At 51.2% G+C, this 18,725-nt stretch overlaps 1 protein-coding gene across 1 annotated transcript; it reads right to left on the reverse strand.

The window, feature by feature from the left end:
- Window positions 1-6,637: 6,637 nt before the first annotated feature.
- LOC137158754 (cytochrome P450 2F3-like) lies at window positions 6,638-17,688 on the reverse strand. Its single transcript, XM_067556613.1, has 9 exons — window positions 17,509-17,688; window positions 15,484-15,646; window positions 14,503-14,652; window positions 13,968-14,128; window positions 13,146-13,322; window positions 10,652-10,793; window positions 8,808-8,995; window positions 7,608-7,749; window positions 6,638-7,165 (listed from the first exon to the last, which is right to left on the reverse strand). The coding sequence occupies exons 1-9, from the start codon at window positions 17,686-17,688 to the stop codon at window positions 6,984-6,986; spliced, it is 1,485 nt and encodes a 494-aa protein (XP_067412714.1). The 3' UTR covers window positions 6,638-6,983.
- Window positions 17,689-18,725: the final 1,037 nt, after the last annotated feature.

Genomic DNA, 18,725 nt, shown 5'->3' on the forward strand with positions numbered 1-18,725 from the left:
AGTGTGGAATCTGGCCCCCCAGCCCTGCGGCATTTCAGTCCCTGCCGTGCATTGCCGAGAAGAAAGCGGCGTTTCCTCTCCCCGGCTGGCAGGAGGTAGGGTGGGTACGACTGATGCAGGCGAGGCTGGGCTCAATGTTCCTGCCCGTGTGAACAGGGAGGGCAGGTCCGGAGGGAGAAATGAGTCTTGCCTTTCGCTCGGGGCAGGCTGGTGGTTCTTACCTCTGGTGCCAGAGAATTTCGAAGTCCCCGTCTAGTGCAAATCCTGTCTCCTCTGCGTGTTTAGAGGGACCCTGCCGCACTGGAGTACTGCAGCCCCTGCTTAACGCCAGTTGATTTCAAGGAGAACTGAGCATTGGATGGGAACGGGGAGCAGGCTGTCCCCTCGCTGCAGCAGGGCCGGGGCCACGTGGGGTCAGGTCTCAGGTCGAGGGGACATGGCTTCTCTGGCCGAGGCTGTCCTAAAGCTGAGGCTGGCACAGCTGGGGGAGGGATCGCTGAGGCAGCTGCAGCAGCCCTGGCTCCTGTTCCTGGGGGAGGCAGAACCCTCCCCCCTGATGCTGGAGCAGCTGGACTTGAAAACCTTCTTGCCACAAGAGGGAGCCCTGGCTTGGTTCTCCCTGCTCACCCGGAGCCTTTTTCTGGCCTTGTGGGCACAACACTGATGGGCTGGTGATGGTGCTGAGGAATCCTGGATGTGACCCCAGCCCAGGAGCCAGCTGTGCAGAGAGGCTGGGGGGGAGGAGGGCTGCAGTTCACAGGAGGCAGCTTGTACCACGAGGATGGGGACCTCCTCCCCCCCCCTTCTACCCTCCCTCCATCCTCCTGCTTTTCATTCATGGCTTCTGCAGGGGTTCTAACCCAGGGAGCCCTGGCTGGCTGGGTTCATGGGTCTGATATGGGGAAGGTGGGGGGGGTGCTGGGCGTGATGGCCCTATGGGTGGGAGGAGGAGGAAAACCACTGGCTGGACCCAGGGGTCTGATCCAGATGTTGGGGGGTGCAGCCCCAGCATGCCGTGTCAGTGCCATCAACCCCAGTAGGCTGCCCCCCTACCTGCGATAGAGAGTGGGCACACAGCAGCGCTGGCATGGTTCTCTGTGTCGTTTCCATGGAGCCGCAGGAGAGCCGGAGAGGTAACCGCACCAGCAATCTCCACTTGCACAGCGCATCGGCCTCTCTCCCTTGCAGGGTTTGTCTGGGCGAGAGCCTGGCCATCATGGAGCGCTTCATCGCCATGCTCCAGAACTTCACCCTCTAGGCGCTGGTGGAGCCTGTGGAGATCGACATCATGCCCCAGTCCAGCGGCCTGGGGAGCATCCCACAGCCCTACCAGTTTCGCCTCCTTCCTGGCTGAGGGGAGCCCCTGATCCCCAGGCTGGCCTTTGCTGCCCCCCTTTGCTCCCCAATAAATTGACCTTTCTCTCACCTGCTGGCATCCATCTCTGCAGCCTTCGTGAAGTGCTGCACAGGGAAAGCCCCATAAGCACCAATCTCATCGAGGCTCAACTAGGTCCTGGAAGTAGCCCTGTGCCCCAGAGCCGCAGGAGCGGCGCTACACCCCAACTCTTAAACCATCTCTTGGGGGACCCCCTTCAGTGCGCCAGTCTCTTAGAGGGTCCCGCCCTTCCCTTGGGGTGGGCCACGGGGCATCAACACCTCCGAGATGGACCCTCTGGGCTGCAGCCCTTCTGCTTCGTGTGGCAGCGCTGCTTGTTGAGTCCTGCCGAGCTCCACTCCTGGGCAGAGATTTGTCCCTTGTCCAGAAACGCTGCAGCCCCTGAGGGTCCATGGGGATGCCCAGTAGCCTCTTCAAAGCAGAGGCAGGTTTATTAGTCCCCTGGGATATCCTTAGGTTCACGTAGAGCTTTTCAACCCTTTTCCAGAGTGCAGAGGCATCTGAGGCGCACGTAGGAATCATAAAAATACCACAGAAAATTCCCTCTTCATCACATCTTGGCCAGCAGCTGTGGGTCTGATGAGGCCATAAGGAGGCAGGGTTGGAGTCTCAGCCACACCTTTCTGGCTTGGGGAGAGGAGGAAAGGAGAGTGAAGTTGGTTTAGTGGGTTCTTTGCGCTCCCTGTGTTCTAGGCCCTGTGTATCTCAGAGCAGCCTTGGGGCTACCTTAACCAGACCGAACCTTCCCCCTGGGTGGAGGTGGGGGGAGTTTTGAGCAATGCAAAATGTTTTGACATTTTCTAGGGGAACCATCCTGGGTTTCCTATTTTTGTTTCTAAATAGATGTGGATCAGGCCCAGAAAATGAAAAAGTCAAAGTGTTTCGAAATGATTAAAATGTTTTGATCAACCCAAAACAAAAACACAAGTTGGTTTTTTCAGTTGGGAAAGGCTTTTGAGTTATTGACTTTTCATCCCGATTTGAAGGGGGGAAAAAGTTTGAAACTCTCAAAAATATTCATTGAGGGGAAAATTATGTCCTGTCCAATTCTCCCCACATGGCCTGGCCGCTATTTAAGTCTAGTTTCAGCCCCACAGGATATTATTGAAATCAAGAGGTTGGCCAGATTTCTTTTTAATAGAAGGATCAGCCTCTTCTGTAAATAAGAACATCTGCCATCAGCCTTCTTTATATTATTCTACAGATCTGGATTCTAGTCCTGGCTCTGCTGGGACAAGTCATTTCACTGCTCTGTGACTCACTTTCCCCATCTGGAAAATTGTGATATTGATACCAGCCTCCTTTATAAAACACTTTGAAAGCTACGGATGAAAAGCTGTAGGTATTATTATCGTTATTCCAGGTTCCAATAATGTAACCGGTTTCCCTCAACAGTATCCTGTGACCATGAGTTCCACAGTTTAACTTTTCAAGGTGTATAAAATTATTATCCATCTATCTGCTATTGCGATTCACAAAAATGTCTGATCCTTTAAAAAAACCCAACCTGATTGCCTCTGTAATATCCGTTGGAAACAGATATTCGCCTGTCCGACTCAATAACATCCCATGGCTCTGCGTTCTATAGCACGTCTTCGTTAATCAACCAGGTTATCCATACAGAGAATAAAGTCTATTTTTCAAAAAACATGGGATCACTCAGCATCACTAGGAGTTGCATAACTCGGCGTACCATCCAGTCAGTTATATCTGTCCGCATAGGGACCTGTTTTCTCCCCTCACTAATCTATGTGTCTGCAATTCTGCAGTGCAGGTGAAGGACAAAAATAATCAATCAGGCACAGTGAAACTAGTTTTTAATTTAATTCAGAACAAAGTGCACAGCTTCCACAACATTCACCCACAACCCCCAATAAACAACCCAGCTGGACAAAAGCCGCAAAAGCTGCAAATAGACTAAAGCAGTTTTAACAGGGAGCCAGCCAAGACGTTGACTAATGTTTGAAAAGGGACGTGTGTATATCTGGCATTTCAGCTGTGTTGTGCAGGTCACACAACAGCATAAAGAATCATAGGTGTGATACAAGATTATGTATACAACTGTCTCTTAGCAATAGTGGAGCTAAATAAATATTTATACCCTGTATACATAGAGTATATGTTTTGTTTTAGGAGGCAGCGTTGCCTAATGGATTGGACTCAGGTGACCTGGATTTTAGCTCCAGTTCTTCCACGGGCTTCCTGGATGATCTTGGGCAAGTCGCTTTTCCGCCCCTTTGCCTCAGTTTCCTCACCTATGAAATGGAGATAATGATATTGCCCTCCATTGTAAAGTGCATTGAGATCTATTGCTCAACAGTACTCTCTAAAAGTTAGGCATGTTGATTATTATTGAGGATTTATATTGTGTTAACACCTAGAAGCCAAACAAATTGGGCCCCCATTGTGCTAGGCGCTGCACAAACCTAAATGTAGTATGAACCCCAAAGAAGCTTAAAAAACTAGAACCTAGGAAATGTGGTTGAGTTGAGGTCAGGTTTAGCTAGCTGTTGGGGGCTAACATGCCACCTACACTCAATCCTGATAACCTGAAAGGGTTAAAAAATCAGGAAGCTGGCAGCCAAAAAAAAAAAAATTGCAAAGTTGACTTTAAAAAACCCATGACCTTTGGGTTCATTTTGGGTTTTTTATTTGGCTTCTGGTTTGCATTTCACATATGTCACATTTCCAAACTTTTCTCTGCCACTGTGAAGACTAGAAATTTGCTTGAAAAAAACCCAACCAACAAAAGCTGAGCTGGCATAATCCCATGACTCAGGGAACTGGGGATTTAAGACAACCACCAAATGTTACAGACCTCACCATGAAAATCCTGAGACTTGCCGACTCTGAGCGGGTGTGTCAGTGGAGTTCTGACAATCACACCTGCCAGGGAGCTGGCCTGGTTTCCCTTCAACTCTGAAGTCTACATTTATCAGAGTAACTGATGAATTCTCAGCACCTCCCTTTTGGGTTCTGTCGACTATTTGACAATTTAAAGGGACTTTTTGGAAAGTGTGTCACCTCCACCCTATGAAAATCAGGCCCCTTTACGGTGTCTCAAGTTGAGTCCTTAAATGAATGAGTCATTTTGGGAAACCTAGGAGGTGATTTTTCTCTACAAGACACCTAATCTTCAAAAGCACCAGCTCTCCGTGACTGCTGCTTAGCTCAGTGGCAGCTGAAAATGTTCATCAGCCTGCTGCCCCTCCCCCTTCCCCCTCAAATGGGTCTTTCAACAACCCAAACACTCCAGAGATTATTTCACAGCGAAAGGGAAGGTCTTAAAGACACGATCCCTTTAATCAGTTTAACCATGGACGAGCTGACAGCACCGCTACGACGGGGTAATTTAAACCTTCTCCTTTCACAGAGGCCTGGCAAGTTTGCTCCGGTAGCCATTCAAGAGGAAATAAAGATACAGAGGAAATCCAGACAGTCTGGCTTTGGTGTAGCTCAGCTGAGCCAAATTCTGCCCTTCCGAGTACAACCAGAGCAGGAAAAAATGTTCGTTTTTGCCAACTTCCTTCTGGCTGACGTGTCTTGCGGTGGAAGACATTGGGTATGATTGCTGCGCCGTGTCCCTCTTGGGCCACGTATTCTGAAGCATAACAGGTGCTGTGAAGCATAAGAGAGCACTCCCTAACATTTCAGATTTAGCCAGAAACACGCACCACAGGAGCATCTAAGAGATTCACTCTGTGGAATCAAAGAATTAATCATAGAATTGATTATAGAATGCCTGGCCTGAAATTGATTATAGAAGGCCTGCCCTGAAACTGGGTAGCCTGAACTGTGATGGAAGCCCTCAGGTTAAATCATTGACAAGATGCCCCAAACTGAGACTGAGATAAAGATGCTAAAATCCCACAGGATGTCTCAGGACCACAATTTAAATGCAAACTCCTTTTGTGAACTCTAGCCCTTTTGAAGTCTGTGAACACACATCTCCTGTTCTGATAAGTATCGGGGGTACATGCCACCCTGTCTTCCTGGCCCCATAGGAACTTACTCCATACAGATTAGCATTTTAACATGTATTGTGTAGCCACCTATCTTCAGGTGATAGCCAGGGTACCTGAAACACATTGTATAATCAAATGGCTCTTTGGTCTTTCCTGTGAAAACATCTGGTGTATCCCATTGTACATATAACTGTCTTTCCTGAACTGTTAATCAAATTCCACTATACGATCAACATGTAAATGAACCTAAGCAACCCCTATATAAGTAAGTCTTTTGTATCTGGTAGCCAGGGGAAGTACATTTGCCCAGCATCCAGACATGCTGCTTGACTTCCCTATAGCCATCTGGGTTTTCCCTATGGCTATAGTATTCCCCATAGCTATGGTTATGTGATTGTGTGAGTGTCACAATTAAAGCTGCACCCGATCCAACTCTAAAATGTAGCTATGTGACTTTATTTTTCCTCGACAACTCAGATTCTCTCTTTGTTCCAAATGCAGTTCCTTATCCTGGACGCTCTTTCTGCTGATCATTCTGCTTTCAGTAAAAGTAAACGTAAATTCTCCCCTGTGCAGCAATAACAGCTTTTTGCCGTTGGTAAAACTTGGGTGGATGAATTGGAAAATTTGAACTTTTCAGGTGTCCTGAAAGAAACTCCCAGGACGTCCCATGGGAAACTGGGATCATCCCAGGAAAACTGGCATTCAGAGATTTTTAAGGCCAATCATGACTATTATGATCATCTAATTTGTCCTTTGCTGAACCCAATAACTTGAGTTTAACAAAAACTTCTTCCAGGAAGTGATCTGGTCACAGAACTGCCCCGAAATAATTCCTAAAGCTGAGATTTTAGAAAACCAGCTAGTCTTGATTGAAACATTGTCAGTGGTGGAGAATCAGCTGTTTCCCCAGGGAGTTGGATCCCTAAATTTGTGCCTTATTTGTAACTGGGATTTGTCTGGCTTTAAATTCCAGGAATTGGTTCTGCCTTTTTCCACTAGCTAAAAGGGCCCTTTAGTCCCTATGAATGTATTTATAAACTGAGATCAAGATACTGATCAATCTTATAAATCGATCTTGTAAAGCTGATAAACTGAACAGACAGAGATACAGAAACCACTCCCTGCAAGGCATTTTCCCAACCTTCCCATCAGTTTTGTGGCTGTTCTCTGCGCCCCCTCCAGTGGCAGCATTCCCAGCTCTGTCCCACTTTAACGACAGCAACTTATCCAGTCCTGAGCATTCAAAAGATCACGGGATTGGCTTTAAAAATCCTGAGATTAGGGTTCACTTTATTTGCTTCTGGGTTATTTAATTGAGTTGGGTCTAAACTTTTCTCTACAGACACCAGAGCTGGAAACAAAAATATTTTATATATTTTTAATTAAAGCTGGAACTAAGCCCATCAGTCCAGGCCCAGGGCTTTAAAAACAAAGACCACCACCAAATATCACCGTAAAATCTCAAGAGCCGGCGACGCCGCAATTGTCCCAATTAGACCCTGCAATCGATGAGGCCTGCGAACTCATCTCACACGTGCGCTTGTAACTGGTAGAAAAAGCCACAGGACACAAGACTACGAAAAGGGGAGCAGAGGAGGGATGTGGTGGGTGGCAGCTCGTCAGCGAGGGACAGCATGGAATTCGTAGGGGCGCGGCAAGATCTCGAATCCATTCAACAGAGGTGAGAGATCGATTTCCTCCGGGCGGGTGAGGGGTGTGAGAGTGAAGCGCTGCAGGATGGTGGTGAAGAAGAGGAAGAGCTCTATGCGGGCCAGGCCCTCGCCCAGGCAGATCCGCTTCCCTGGGGGAACGAAACACAGTGACTTCGAGGCCGTGCATGGGGCAAGATGCGTTTCAGGATCCATTGCGCCCCAAGTCTCGGTTACCATCCCTGCCCTTGGTTCAGGTGCCTTTAAGACCCTTTTCATGTTCCCTGTATTCTGGGGACCAGCCACCATTGTCAGCTACAGCAGCTTTGGGGATGCTCTTACTCCTGCTCCGTCCCTGGGGGCAGAGAATACCCAGAGTGTGGTGCACTCCAGCCATGGTCCCGATCCGCCACCTATGCTGGAGGCTGGGGGCCGGGCCCCTATGCCAGCCCCACAGCACTGAGGACACCCCTGGACTCTTAGAGGGTCGTTTCCACCCCACAGAAGCACAGAGGGGCCTGATCGTAACTGAGAATTGGGCCCTTCCTCTTCGCTATGGCCAAGCGGCCGGATCCCCAGGCCGTGCACACGCACCCGCGGAGAAGGGCATGAAGGCGTCGTTCTTCTGGAAGCCTCCTCTCTCATCCAGGAAGTGGGCCGGGTCGAACGTGGCTGGGTCTTTGAACTGGGTGGGGTCTTTGTGGACAGAGAACAGCAGCGGGATCACGTTGGTGCCCTGGGCAGGGGAAATGCACAGCTCCAGCGCATGTGTCCAGAGGATCTCTCTGCCCATCCAGCTGTCCCTCTGTCTGTCAGTCTATCCATTCACTCACTGTCCATCCATCTGTCTGTCTATCTGCCTATCCAACCATCACCTGGTTATCCATCTATCTTGATGTTCCTCTGTCTATTAATTCACCCATCAGTTTCCCCAACCATCTGTCTGTCCATCCCTCCTATCTATCTTGGCAATCCATACATCTCTCCCCATGCATGGCTTGGCAGCCATCTGTCTTGGATGGTTTAGACACAACAAATCCTGCATCCTGGGAGGGGGTTAGACTAGATGACCCTTGTGTCCCTTCTTACCCGATGGTGCTATGAGTCTACATCCATCTTGCTCATCCACCCATGCAACAGCCTATTCACACATCTGTCTGTCTGCCCATCCATTGACTCCTCCCTTCCCCTGCTACCTGTGTAGCCATCCATCCATCTCTCAGCCTGTCTGTCCATTTATCCAATGATCCACTCTCTATCCACTCAACCTATCAGGATTATTTTCTGTCCTTCTACCCATCCATCTGGATTGTCCATCCATCCATCTTTTGTCTGTCTACCCATCTATTCACACATCCATTAGTCTCTCCCACCATCTACCTTTACATCCAGCCAGCTACTCACCCATCTCTCAGTCAACTTGTCGATCACCTCATCCATATATCTACTGTCCCGTCCTGTCCTGTCCCATCCATCCCAATGCACACCCCTCTGTCTAGCCACCCATACACTCTGATCATCCATCCATCCATAAAGCCCATTGGCCAGTCTACCCAACCACAGCTCAAACTGTCTGTCCGTCTGTCCCTCTCTCTTTCCCTTTTGGAAGCTGGGATGCAATCTGAGAAGAGGTGAGGGGGAGACATCATGGAACCGGATCTCAGCTCCCCTGGGTTCAATCCAGAGTCACCCCCTGGCTGCGATGGGGGCAGGGCTGGATCCTGATCTCAGCTTCCCCAGGGTGAGTCAAGGGGGGATATTTGCTTGAATGTGGGGAGGAGGAAACCCCGTTACCTCTGGAAGCAGGAAACCCCTGAACTGGGTGTCCCGGGTCACCGCGTGAAGGAGACCCATCGGGACCACATCACTGAACCTCTGGACCTCGTGGATCACGGCGTCAGTGTAGGGCATGAGCACCCGGTCCTCTACCGAAGGGCTGCGGTGCCGGCCAATCACCCGGTCGATCTCAGCTTGGACTTTGGCTGTGGAGAAACAAGCAGGATGGAAAGCGGGTTATGACTGGGAAGGGCAGCCTGACATCACAGCTCTGTGAAGCAGCCATTGGTCATGGAGGCAGCAAGGACACCCTAGGTCTGGAGCTGGTTACATAGAATCATAGAGTTGGAAGGGACCTCAGGAGGTCATCTAATCCAACCCCCTGCTCAGCTAAATAATCCCAGCGAGGGTTTTGTCAAGCCGCACCTTAAAAACCTCCAAAGATGGAGATTCCACCACCTCTCTAGGTAACCCATTCAAGTGCTTCACCACCCTCCTATTGAAAAACATTTTCCTAATGTCCAACCTAGACCTTCCCCCCCCTGCAACTTGAGACTGTTGCTCCTTGTTCTGTCATCTGCCACCACTGAGAACAGCCTAGCTCCATCCTCCCTAGAACCCCCTTTCAGGTAGTTAAAGGCTGCTATCAAATCCCCCCTCATTCTTCTCTTCTGCAGACTAAACAAGCCTAGTTCCCTCAGCCTCTCCTCATACATCTTGTGCTCCAGCCACCTAATCATTTTTGTTACCCTCCGCTGGACTCTCTCTAACTTCTCCACATCCTTGTTGTAGTGGGGGGCCCAAAACTGGACACAATATTCCAAATGCGGCCTCACCAATGCCGAATAGAGGGGAATGATCACCTCCTGTGATCTGCTGGCAATGCTCCTAGTAATGCAGCACAATATGCTATTAGCCTTCTTGGCAACCAGGGCACACTGCTGACTCATATCCAGCTTCTTATCCACTGTTACTCCCAGGTCCTTTTCTGCAGAACTGCTGCCTAGCTTGTTGGTCCCCAGTCTGTAGCTGTGCATGGGATTCTTCCGTCCTAAGTGGAGGACTCTGCACTTGTCCTTGTTGAACCTCATCAGATTTCTTTTGGCCCAATCCTCCAGTTTGTTTAGGTCCTTCTGTATCCTATCCCTATCTTCCAGGGTATCTATCACTCCCCTCAGCTTAGTGTCATCTGCAAACTTGCTGAGGGTGCAATCTACCCCATCCTCCAGATCATTAATGAAGATGTTGAACAAAACCGGCCCCAGGACCAATCGCTGGGGCACTCCGCTTGTGACCGGCTGCCAGCTAGACATGGAGCCATTGATCACTACTCGTTGAGCCCTATATTCTAGCCAGTTCTCTATTCACTTTTTAGTCCATTCATCCAACCCATACTTCCTTAACTTGCTGATAAGAATACATCTGAGACTTGGCAGGAGATTTTGATCCCTGCCATTTTGAAATAGAGACAGTGGTTTGGATTCTGATCTCAGCTGCCCCAGGGTCAATCCAGAGTCACCCCTTAACTGCAGAGGAGTCAAAGTCAGACCTAACTTCAGCTCCAACTCTGACACCAACTCCATGTGTGACCTTTGGAAAGTCACTTGACATCCCCCCCCGACTCAGTTCCCCTCTGCACAGTGGGGATAATGATCCTCCATTTGTCTGTCTGTTGTGTTTAGACTGGGAGCCTCGGGAGGCAAAAAAGTGTCTCGCTCTGTGTCTGTGCAGCACCCGGTACATGGAGAACCCAGCTCTCGGCCAGGGGTCGGCACAGACCCCAGCCCCTGGGGACCCCACATTAGGAATAACAATAGAGAAAGTGTCTGCGCTGTTTCTCTCCCCTGCTCCCCGCCGCTCACCCTGTATCTCCGGGTACTTCATGAGGATGAGGAAGCCGTATCTCAGGGTGGTGCTGGCCGGCTCCGTGCCCGCTAATAACAGGTTGTGCGTGGTCATCACCAGAGTCTCCATGTGGAAGTAGCTCAGTGGGTCCTGGTTTTCCTGCAGGGGGAGGCGTACACAGCTCCTCATTGGGCGCCTCCCTGCAGAATTCTAACCCACAGGGCTCATGTAAATCACTCCAGGAGAGGGGAGTGTCTCCCCCTAGTGGGTGCTCCACATATGCAGTTTATGGGTCTACTGCTGCTGCTGGGTGTGGGAGCTAATCCCTTAGCTCTAGGAACGGAGTCAGATGTTGTGAACTCAGAGTCTCCCTGGTTCAAACCCCACAGCTGGTGACAGCCTCTCTCGACAGCCAGGGGTGAAGTAATGCTGGACTTTTAGGGCAGCTCTACTCATCCACTGCAGTATTCAGCAGAGGTAGTCTGCACTTCTCATTAGCACAGGGGGGCTGGGAATCAGGACTCCTGGGTTCTAGCCCAGCTGGGGGAAAGGAGTGGGGTCTAGTGGTTAGAGTAGAAAACTGGCCTTCAGGACTCCTGCATTCTACTCCTGATCTGCTGCGTGACTTTGGGCAAGTCACTTCCCTCTCCCATGCCTCAGTTTCCCCAATTCTAAACTGTCCTGCCTTCTGGGTTGGAGCATCACAAAAATTAAGCTGTTAATTTTTCTGCAGGCTGCGAGAACCTGATGTAACAGAGCTTGGGTTACCGCTTGGCATCTGTCCTGCCCCACCCCACAATGGATTAAGAAGAGGCCACGGAGATTGTCACCAAGCAGCAACAAAGGCAAGAACCAGTGTGGCAGGTGATGGAGCAGGGAGCATCTCCAGGGTTCTTAAAAAAACCTCCCTCCCTACAAGTGCCCGGAGGGATTCGGGGCTGGTCAAGGGCCACTTCAGCCCTGTGTTCACGTGCCATGCTGCTCCATGGACTCGGCCACAAGCCCTTCTATTCTAGCATCAGCCCAAACAAACACATGTGCTCCTGGAGGCAAATAGCCAGATGAGGTCAGAGGCAGGTTTAGTTTTTGGGAGGGGTTCTTGGGTCCTTTGAAACCACTTTAAAGGTTGAAGGAATCTGGAGACGGGAAGGCTGAGCAGGGACGTGCTCATGGATTTCCAGTCTATAAACGGTTGCGATAAAGGGGACGGGGATCAATTGTTCTCCGTGTGCACTGAAGAAGGTGGGACAAGAAGTAATGGGCTGAATCTGCAACAAGGGAGATTTAGGTTCGATTTTAGGAAAATCTTTGTAACTCTCAGACTAGCAAAGCACTGGAACAGGTACCTACGGAGCTTATGGCAGCCCCGTCACTGGAGGTTTTCAAGAGCAGGTTGGACAAACCCATCAGGGAGAGTTTGGGGTTATTTGCTCCTGCCCCAATGTGGGAGTTAGTGGGGGCTGAATGAGATGTTCACTAGAGGTCCCTCCCTGTGCTACATTTCCATGCTTCTGTGATTATTAATTGTTACCCCTTTTGGGCCGAGGAGTTTGTGACAACTCCAGGGTCTTGTGGGTTGTTGCAGTGAGGAGGAGAAATTGCTGCAGGTCGGTTATTTCTTTGGTGCGACCCTATTTATTCACAAAGATGCACAAACTCCTGTTTCCCTGATCAAAGGAGCCAGCCTCCTGGCTCCCAGCCTCGCTCAGCCGCCATCCCAACCCAAACCCGCTTTCTAGGTTGATTCCAGCCTGCATCTGCTTGGCTTTTTCTCCTTCTGTGTCTCTCTGGCCTGCCTACAGAGCAGCTGGGACACGATTCCCAGCATGGGTAGACAGACTCACGCTGGCTGTGGTTGAGCTAAGGCACTAAACAGAGCAGCGAGGCCACTCCAATACAATCCTGTCCTCAGCGTCTGCACAGCGAATCTCTGCAGGACCTTCCACTTCTCCCTGTTTGTATTATGGGAGCACCTGGGAACCCCAGCCAGGGGCTAGGTCCTGCATTGTGCCAGGCTCTGTACGAACACAGAACAACACTAACTTCATTTCTCTGGCAACCAGAGTCTCCCCCTTCAAAAATTAGGGCCCCCATTTTGCCAGGGGGCTTCTGATGGAGGGGCTAGCTTTGGATGGGTGGGGCTGCGTGTCTGTGTGCATGAGACCACATAAGGACAGAGAGACACACACACACGGACACAAGGCAGGGCAGTGCCTCACCTGGGAGGCACATGCACTTGGTTTGATGGAGGCAGCTCACTAAAAATAACAGGGGCGGGGCGAGTGGTTCAGGGGAGCCACCTGAGGACGTACCTAGGATCTAGGACCATTAATCCTATGTAGGGAAACTGAGGCACAGGGCAATCACCCAGCAGGCCAGTAGGGAAACCAGGAATTGAACCCAGATCTCCTGAGGCCCCGTACACTGCTCCACACCCTGCATCCCATACTGACGCAGACACAGATTTAAAGGGGTCAGTCTCCCCCTGCCCTGAGCCCACAACCCTTTCACCTGCTCCATTCTGAGAAGGAAGCAGTCGATGAAGTCACGGGGGCAGTTGGGGTCGAAGGATTCCTGGTGCATCTTCACCCGCTCTGACACAAAGAGCCGCAGCTGCTCGAAGTTCTCAAAGATCCTGTTGTGAGGCCCCGGCAGGTAGGACATGGGGCTGGGGAAGAGGTTGTACATCTGGGGAGAGGGACACGAGTCACCCCACGGCAGCACGTGAGCTCTGTGCGCGTGTCACCGTAACAAATGGAGCAACAGTGCACGTGCATTACCGCGGTGAGCTGTGTGTGTGTGTTACCATAACAAACAGGGGGGCAGTGTGCATTGCATTACTGCAATGAACTGTGTGCATTCATTACCATACTGAACAGCTCAGCACTGTGTTTGCATTACCGTAATGAACAGAACAGCAGTGCAGGTCCATGCACATGACCAGACTGAACTGTGCGGCGTGTGCACTTTGCTCTATGCTGTTCATTACGGCGTGCGCACGTCATGCTACCAGAATGAATTGTGCACGTGTGAGTCACGTTACTATAATGCACCGAGCAGGGTGTGAGTGTTTTCGTGTGGATACGGGGATGTTAACGTAACAAACTGTGCAGGGCGTGTGAGTCAGCGCGTCCATTGCCATGAGGAACCGTGCGGAGCGCGTCGGGGTCACACGTCGCTGCCGACTGCTGGACGCGTGTTTGGTTTCCCGAAGAGGAGGCTGAGCAGGGACCTGACAACATCTGCTGATAGGGTGTTATAAAGAGGACGGAGACCAACTGTTCTCCTCCGACCCCTCCCAAGACACAGCCCCCCACCACCACCAGCACCCACCTGCGTCCACGGTGAGATAAGCAGCCGGAAGAACTGGTTGATGAGGCCGACAAAGATGAGAAAGTTCCTGTCCTCGTAGTCGAACCGGTCCCCAAAGACGATGGAGCAGATGACGTTGGAGGTGGCGCGGCTGATGAGGAAGGTGGGGTCGAAGGGCGCGGCTAGTGAAGGGGAGGAAACAGGCTGTGAGCAGCAGGAAGTCGCAAGTGGGGGCTCCGGCTCGGTCACTGCTGGGCAGGGAATTTGTGTGGGGGAGGGAGGCTCAGCAGCGGGGGAGGGTCTCCCCTTGGTGTCAGTGCAGTGCTAGGGGCGTGTGCAGCAGGAGGTGCTCTCTTCGCAGGGGTGAACCCAACGCCCCAGCGTGGCACTGGGCAGGGGTCCTGGGCTGCAGGGAGCGGGGGGGGGGCTCAGTAGGGGGCGCTCTGCCCTGGCAGTCTGCACTGGCCCCCATCCCCAGTGCAGCACTAGGGGGCGCTGTCTGGCCCTCAGCAGGGATCTCGCTGCAAAAGTCTGCATCGCTACACAGGTGACACACCTTGGGTCTGGGCGAGCTCCTGCACCAGGCACCGCGCCTCCTCCTGGATCCGCTCCTCCAGGCTGCGCTTCCCCATGCCGAAGTTACTCAGCGTCTGCAGGGCGAATCTCCGCAGGACCTTCCACTTCTCCCCGTTCGTAAAGACGATGCCTGGGGAAGAGGGGGGAGGGGTGAAGAAAGGGCTCAAGGGAGCCCAGCTTCACTGAATTCAGCTGGGCTTCCTCCATGTACTCCTGCCCCATGCTGGGAACGAATGACAATAACCAACCCCTGCTCATCAACAACCGAGAGTCCTGCCCCCACTGCCCTCCCAGGACCAGGAACAGAACCCAGGAGTCCTAGTGTAGCCCACTGGTCTAGCCCATAAGACCCCACCTCCTCCTAGAACCCAGGAGTCCCTGCTCCCAGCCACCTCCTGCTCTAACCACTACCCCCACTGCCTCTTTAACTGGTTCTCTCTCATGCCGTACACACACACACACACACACAACAGGACTGAAGGAAACTAGGAATGCAGGTCACCTGGAGGTGGCCTGTGACACTGACTCTCCTCTAGTACCTCCTCGATCTAATGCACTCTGCAGGGGCAGAGTCATTATCCCCATTTTATTGGTGGGTAATTGAGGCCCAGTGAGATGGAGGGACTTGCCCATGGTCGTGCACGGAGTCAATGGCAGAGCTGGCAATTGAACCCACATCCCTCTGGAGCCTATTACAATCTAACCAGACAAAGATTCGGGAGGGAAGAGGGGGGGAAATTGAGGCAGAGAGAGGGGAATTGACTGGCCATGGGGACACCAGTCAGGTTATTGGAGACCCCAAGCACCTTGGCTCCTAGTCCAGTGCCTGAGCCGGAAAGCAGGCCAGCCCCTTTGTGGGTCCTGCCCCATTTCCCTATGTCTGCAGGAGGGTTAAGCCACTGAAAGCCAGGAAGGGCCATCCACCCCTCGTGGGACAGGTGGGGAGCAGTGAATTCCTTACCGTTCCCTTGGGTGACACGGAAGACCACAGGCAGATCTCCGCGTGCGCTGAACTCCTCAGCCTGTTTCACCAGGGCCTCCTGCACTGCCTGATATCCGCACAGCACAACACAGGGCTGGAGGCCCAGGTAAATGGTGTAGATGGGGCCATAGCACTCGCTCAGCTACATACACAGAGAGACCCGAGGGTCAGAATACGGGGTCCTGAGTCAAACACATAGCCCTGCAATCACAATACACAGCAGCCCTTCCTCAAGCCACTAGACCCCACTCCCCATTCAAAGCTAGGAAAAGAACCCAGGAGTCCTGACTCTGAGACCCTCATCCCCCCACTGTAGCCCACTAGACCCGTCCCACTCCCCGAGCTGAGGACTGCACCCAGGAGTCCGGGACAACCTGTGAGCTAGGAGCTATCCAGCTGGGCAGGGATTTTCCAGCAAACCAGGGTGTTAATGGAAAATGCCAATAAGTCAAATGTGAAACGTTTCTGATAGAATCGGCCTGGTTTCCTAGTGAGGGTTTGAGGGGCAAAGCTTCCGGGCCGGCCTGCCCGGGGCATAGCCATAGAGCCAGGGGCTCCAGGCCTTTGAGACTGCCTGATTTCTGCACCCCATTAAGCCATCTGCCCCAAGAATCAGGCAGGCCAGGCATCCATCGGGCCCAAGACCCTGGAAGTTCTGGGGTCCCTGTGATGCTGGCTGGATTAGGGGGCCCATTTATTATATTATTTAACATCAATATGTCAAAATCATAATAATTCATGTGAGATATGCCATGTCAGGTACTGTTAGAAAGGCTGTAATGTGCTAAGTAAGATGATGATGTTTATGTTCATGTGTTATATGCGCAATGGAAGTTACGGATATGTTTGATGTATCTGTATTTCAAATTGTGCTGTGTCTGGGCGACACCCCAGACAGGATGGTGGCAGCTCTAGCCTGCTTAATGGCCCATTAAGAAAACTCACAGGTACAAGGGGCCTGGGGAGAGAAGCTGGGGCTACACCTGATGAGTCACCAAGACATACTCATGTGATCAGGGGCTCGATCTTATTTGTGGAAATTTCCACGAGCAGCATGGCAAAGGCCAAAGGACATAAAAGGCAGCTGCACCACATCCATTTTGTCTTCCGTCATCGTCTGCACTTCAGTCTTCATTCCTACTCCCTACCTCTGGATCAACTCTTCTACAGACTGAAGCTGTGAATCAAAGGACTGAGACCCCTCCAGATACTGGATTTACACCAGCGGGACTATACAAACCTGCAAACTCCACAATTCTACTAGAAACCTGATATGTATGGACTTTCAAATCAATTGTATGTGTCTAATTGCTTTAATCATTTAACATTATTTCTCTTATGGTTTGTTTCTTTCCATTTATAATAAACCTTTAGTTTTAGTTACTAAAGGATTGGCTGGCAGCATGGTATTTTGGGTAAGATCCAAACTTATATTGATCTGGTACTGTGGCTGACCCTTTGGGGTCAGGAGAAACCTTTTTTGGTAAAGAGCATAGAGTTTTAAATAACTGGTCTCTTTACTGGACCTAGTGGCTGATTGGGAGCCAAAGACTAAAATGCAGTAATGGGGGCTGTGTATATTTTTATTTTAGCTTCTTGATAACCAGTGTGGGGAATCAGAAGCACAGTTTGTGGCTGGTTGGGAAGTCTGACTTCAGTGTCACCCATCAGCGTGGGGAGAATCTACTCTCCTTTTGCAGCCTGCCCTGACCTTGGCATTATCAGGCAGGGCTACTCTAGGCACAGACAGGTCGCAACATAAATCAGAGAGGCTGCACTTGGGTGAACAACAGCACAAGGTGGGATAAAGCTCTGGCTATGCTTAAATAGCAATTCTGTCCCTTCTGCTAGAAGGGCTGGGGACCTGCCTGCATCGAATTATCCTTCCCACCCCCCTTACCAACATCCACAACAACAAAAGATAGGCAGAAATTCACCAGCACGGTGCAGACATTTCCCACTGTTCCCACACCACCCTGTCTTGGAAGGCAAATCCCTCTTTACCGTGAGAAGAGATTTGGCCATGTCCTTGGTATCCAGCTGCAGCAGATTCCCCAGAAGGGGCAGTGGGCGCGGGCCCGGGGGCAAATGCCCTCTGTTCTTCTGGCCCTTCCCACTGAGGAACAAGAGCAGGCAGGAGACACAGGTGACCAGCAAAATCAACGTGGTCGCACCAATATCCATGGCCCTGCGCCGGGTGCGGCACCGCTGGGTAACGCAAACCAGAGAAGCCAGGCTAAGCCAAATGCAGGGTAACAGCCCAGTGGGCGCTGCTGGCTACATTTGTATTTAATGACTTTGGGATGATATAATTCCTGACTGCTCAGGAGGGAAAGGGGCGGGTTTCGAAGCTAAGTCACTTGAGAGGCGGCGAGGCTGGGTGGCAAACGTAGGCAGGGCCTTGGGCTACGTGTCACCTGCTCTCAAGCTCAGGGGTGTCTCTTGCCCAGGTGAGCTCTGGCCAGGAGGCTAAACGCATTGACAAGAGCATGTCACAAGCCCACTTTGAACCAGGCGCCTCATGACTTCAGGTTGTAAGTTCTTGGCACATTCTCCCCCCTCTAAGAGCCAGGAGTGGAACCCAGGAGTCCTGGCTTCCCAGCCTAGCCGCTTGGCCGTGCTCCTTCAGGTGTAGAGCGAAGGGTTTCTAGAAACGTAGGCCTGGGAAGGCTCATCTAGGCCAGTCCCCTGCACTGAGGCAGGGCTCAGTGTAACCCCCTAGACCATCCCTGACAGGTGTTTGTCTGACCTGTTCCTAGAAACCTCCAGTGATGGAGTTTCCACAACCTCCCTAGTAATTTGTTCCAGAGCTTCACCACCCGGGCACTTCGGAAGCTTTTCCTAATGTCCAACCTAAACCGCCACCAGCTAAAGAAACAGATCTGAAGATGTTTAAAGAAAACTTCGATAGATTCTGTCTGGTAAGGAATCACTTATCAACAGTCGTGGTTGTAAAATCTACACTTCTTATTGTTCTGTCTTGTGGTTCCCCCTTGTCTATTGTTTATCGGAATGATTTCTGTCCAATTCCTTCATTGTTTCTCTCTGTTGCATAACTAATTGGGCATATAAATCAGCTACGGTGGTGGGGTGTGATTGATTAAAGAAAGTTCCATAAGGCCTTAGGATTGATGTTTTGTGGCACTTTAGTTTGAAATGATTGGTTCAGATCTAGCTAAGCAGGACCCAAGTTTTAGCTGTATAAACTGGGGTCCACAAGG

This window comes from Emydura macquarii, unplaced genomic scaffold (genome assembly GCF_026122565.2).
Source record: "Emydura macquarii macquarii isolate MOO-44397 ecotype Brisbane River unplaced genomic scaffold, CSIRO-AGI_Emac_v2 contig_1790, whole genome shotgun sequence".
NCBI classification, from domain to species: Eukaryota; Metazoa; Chordata; order Testudines; family Chelidae; genus Emydura; species Emydura macquarii.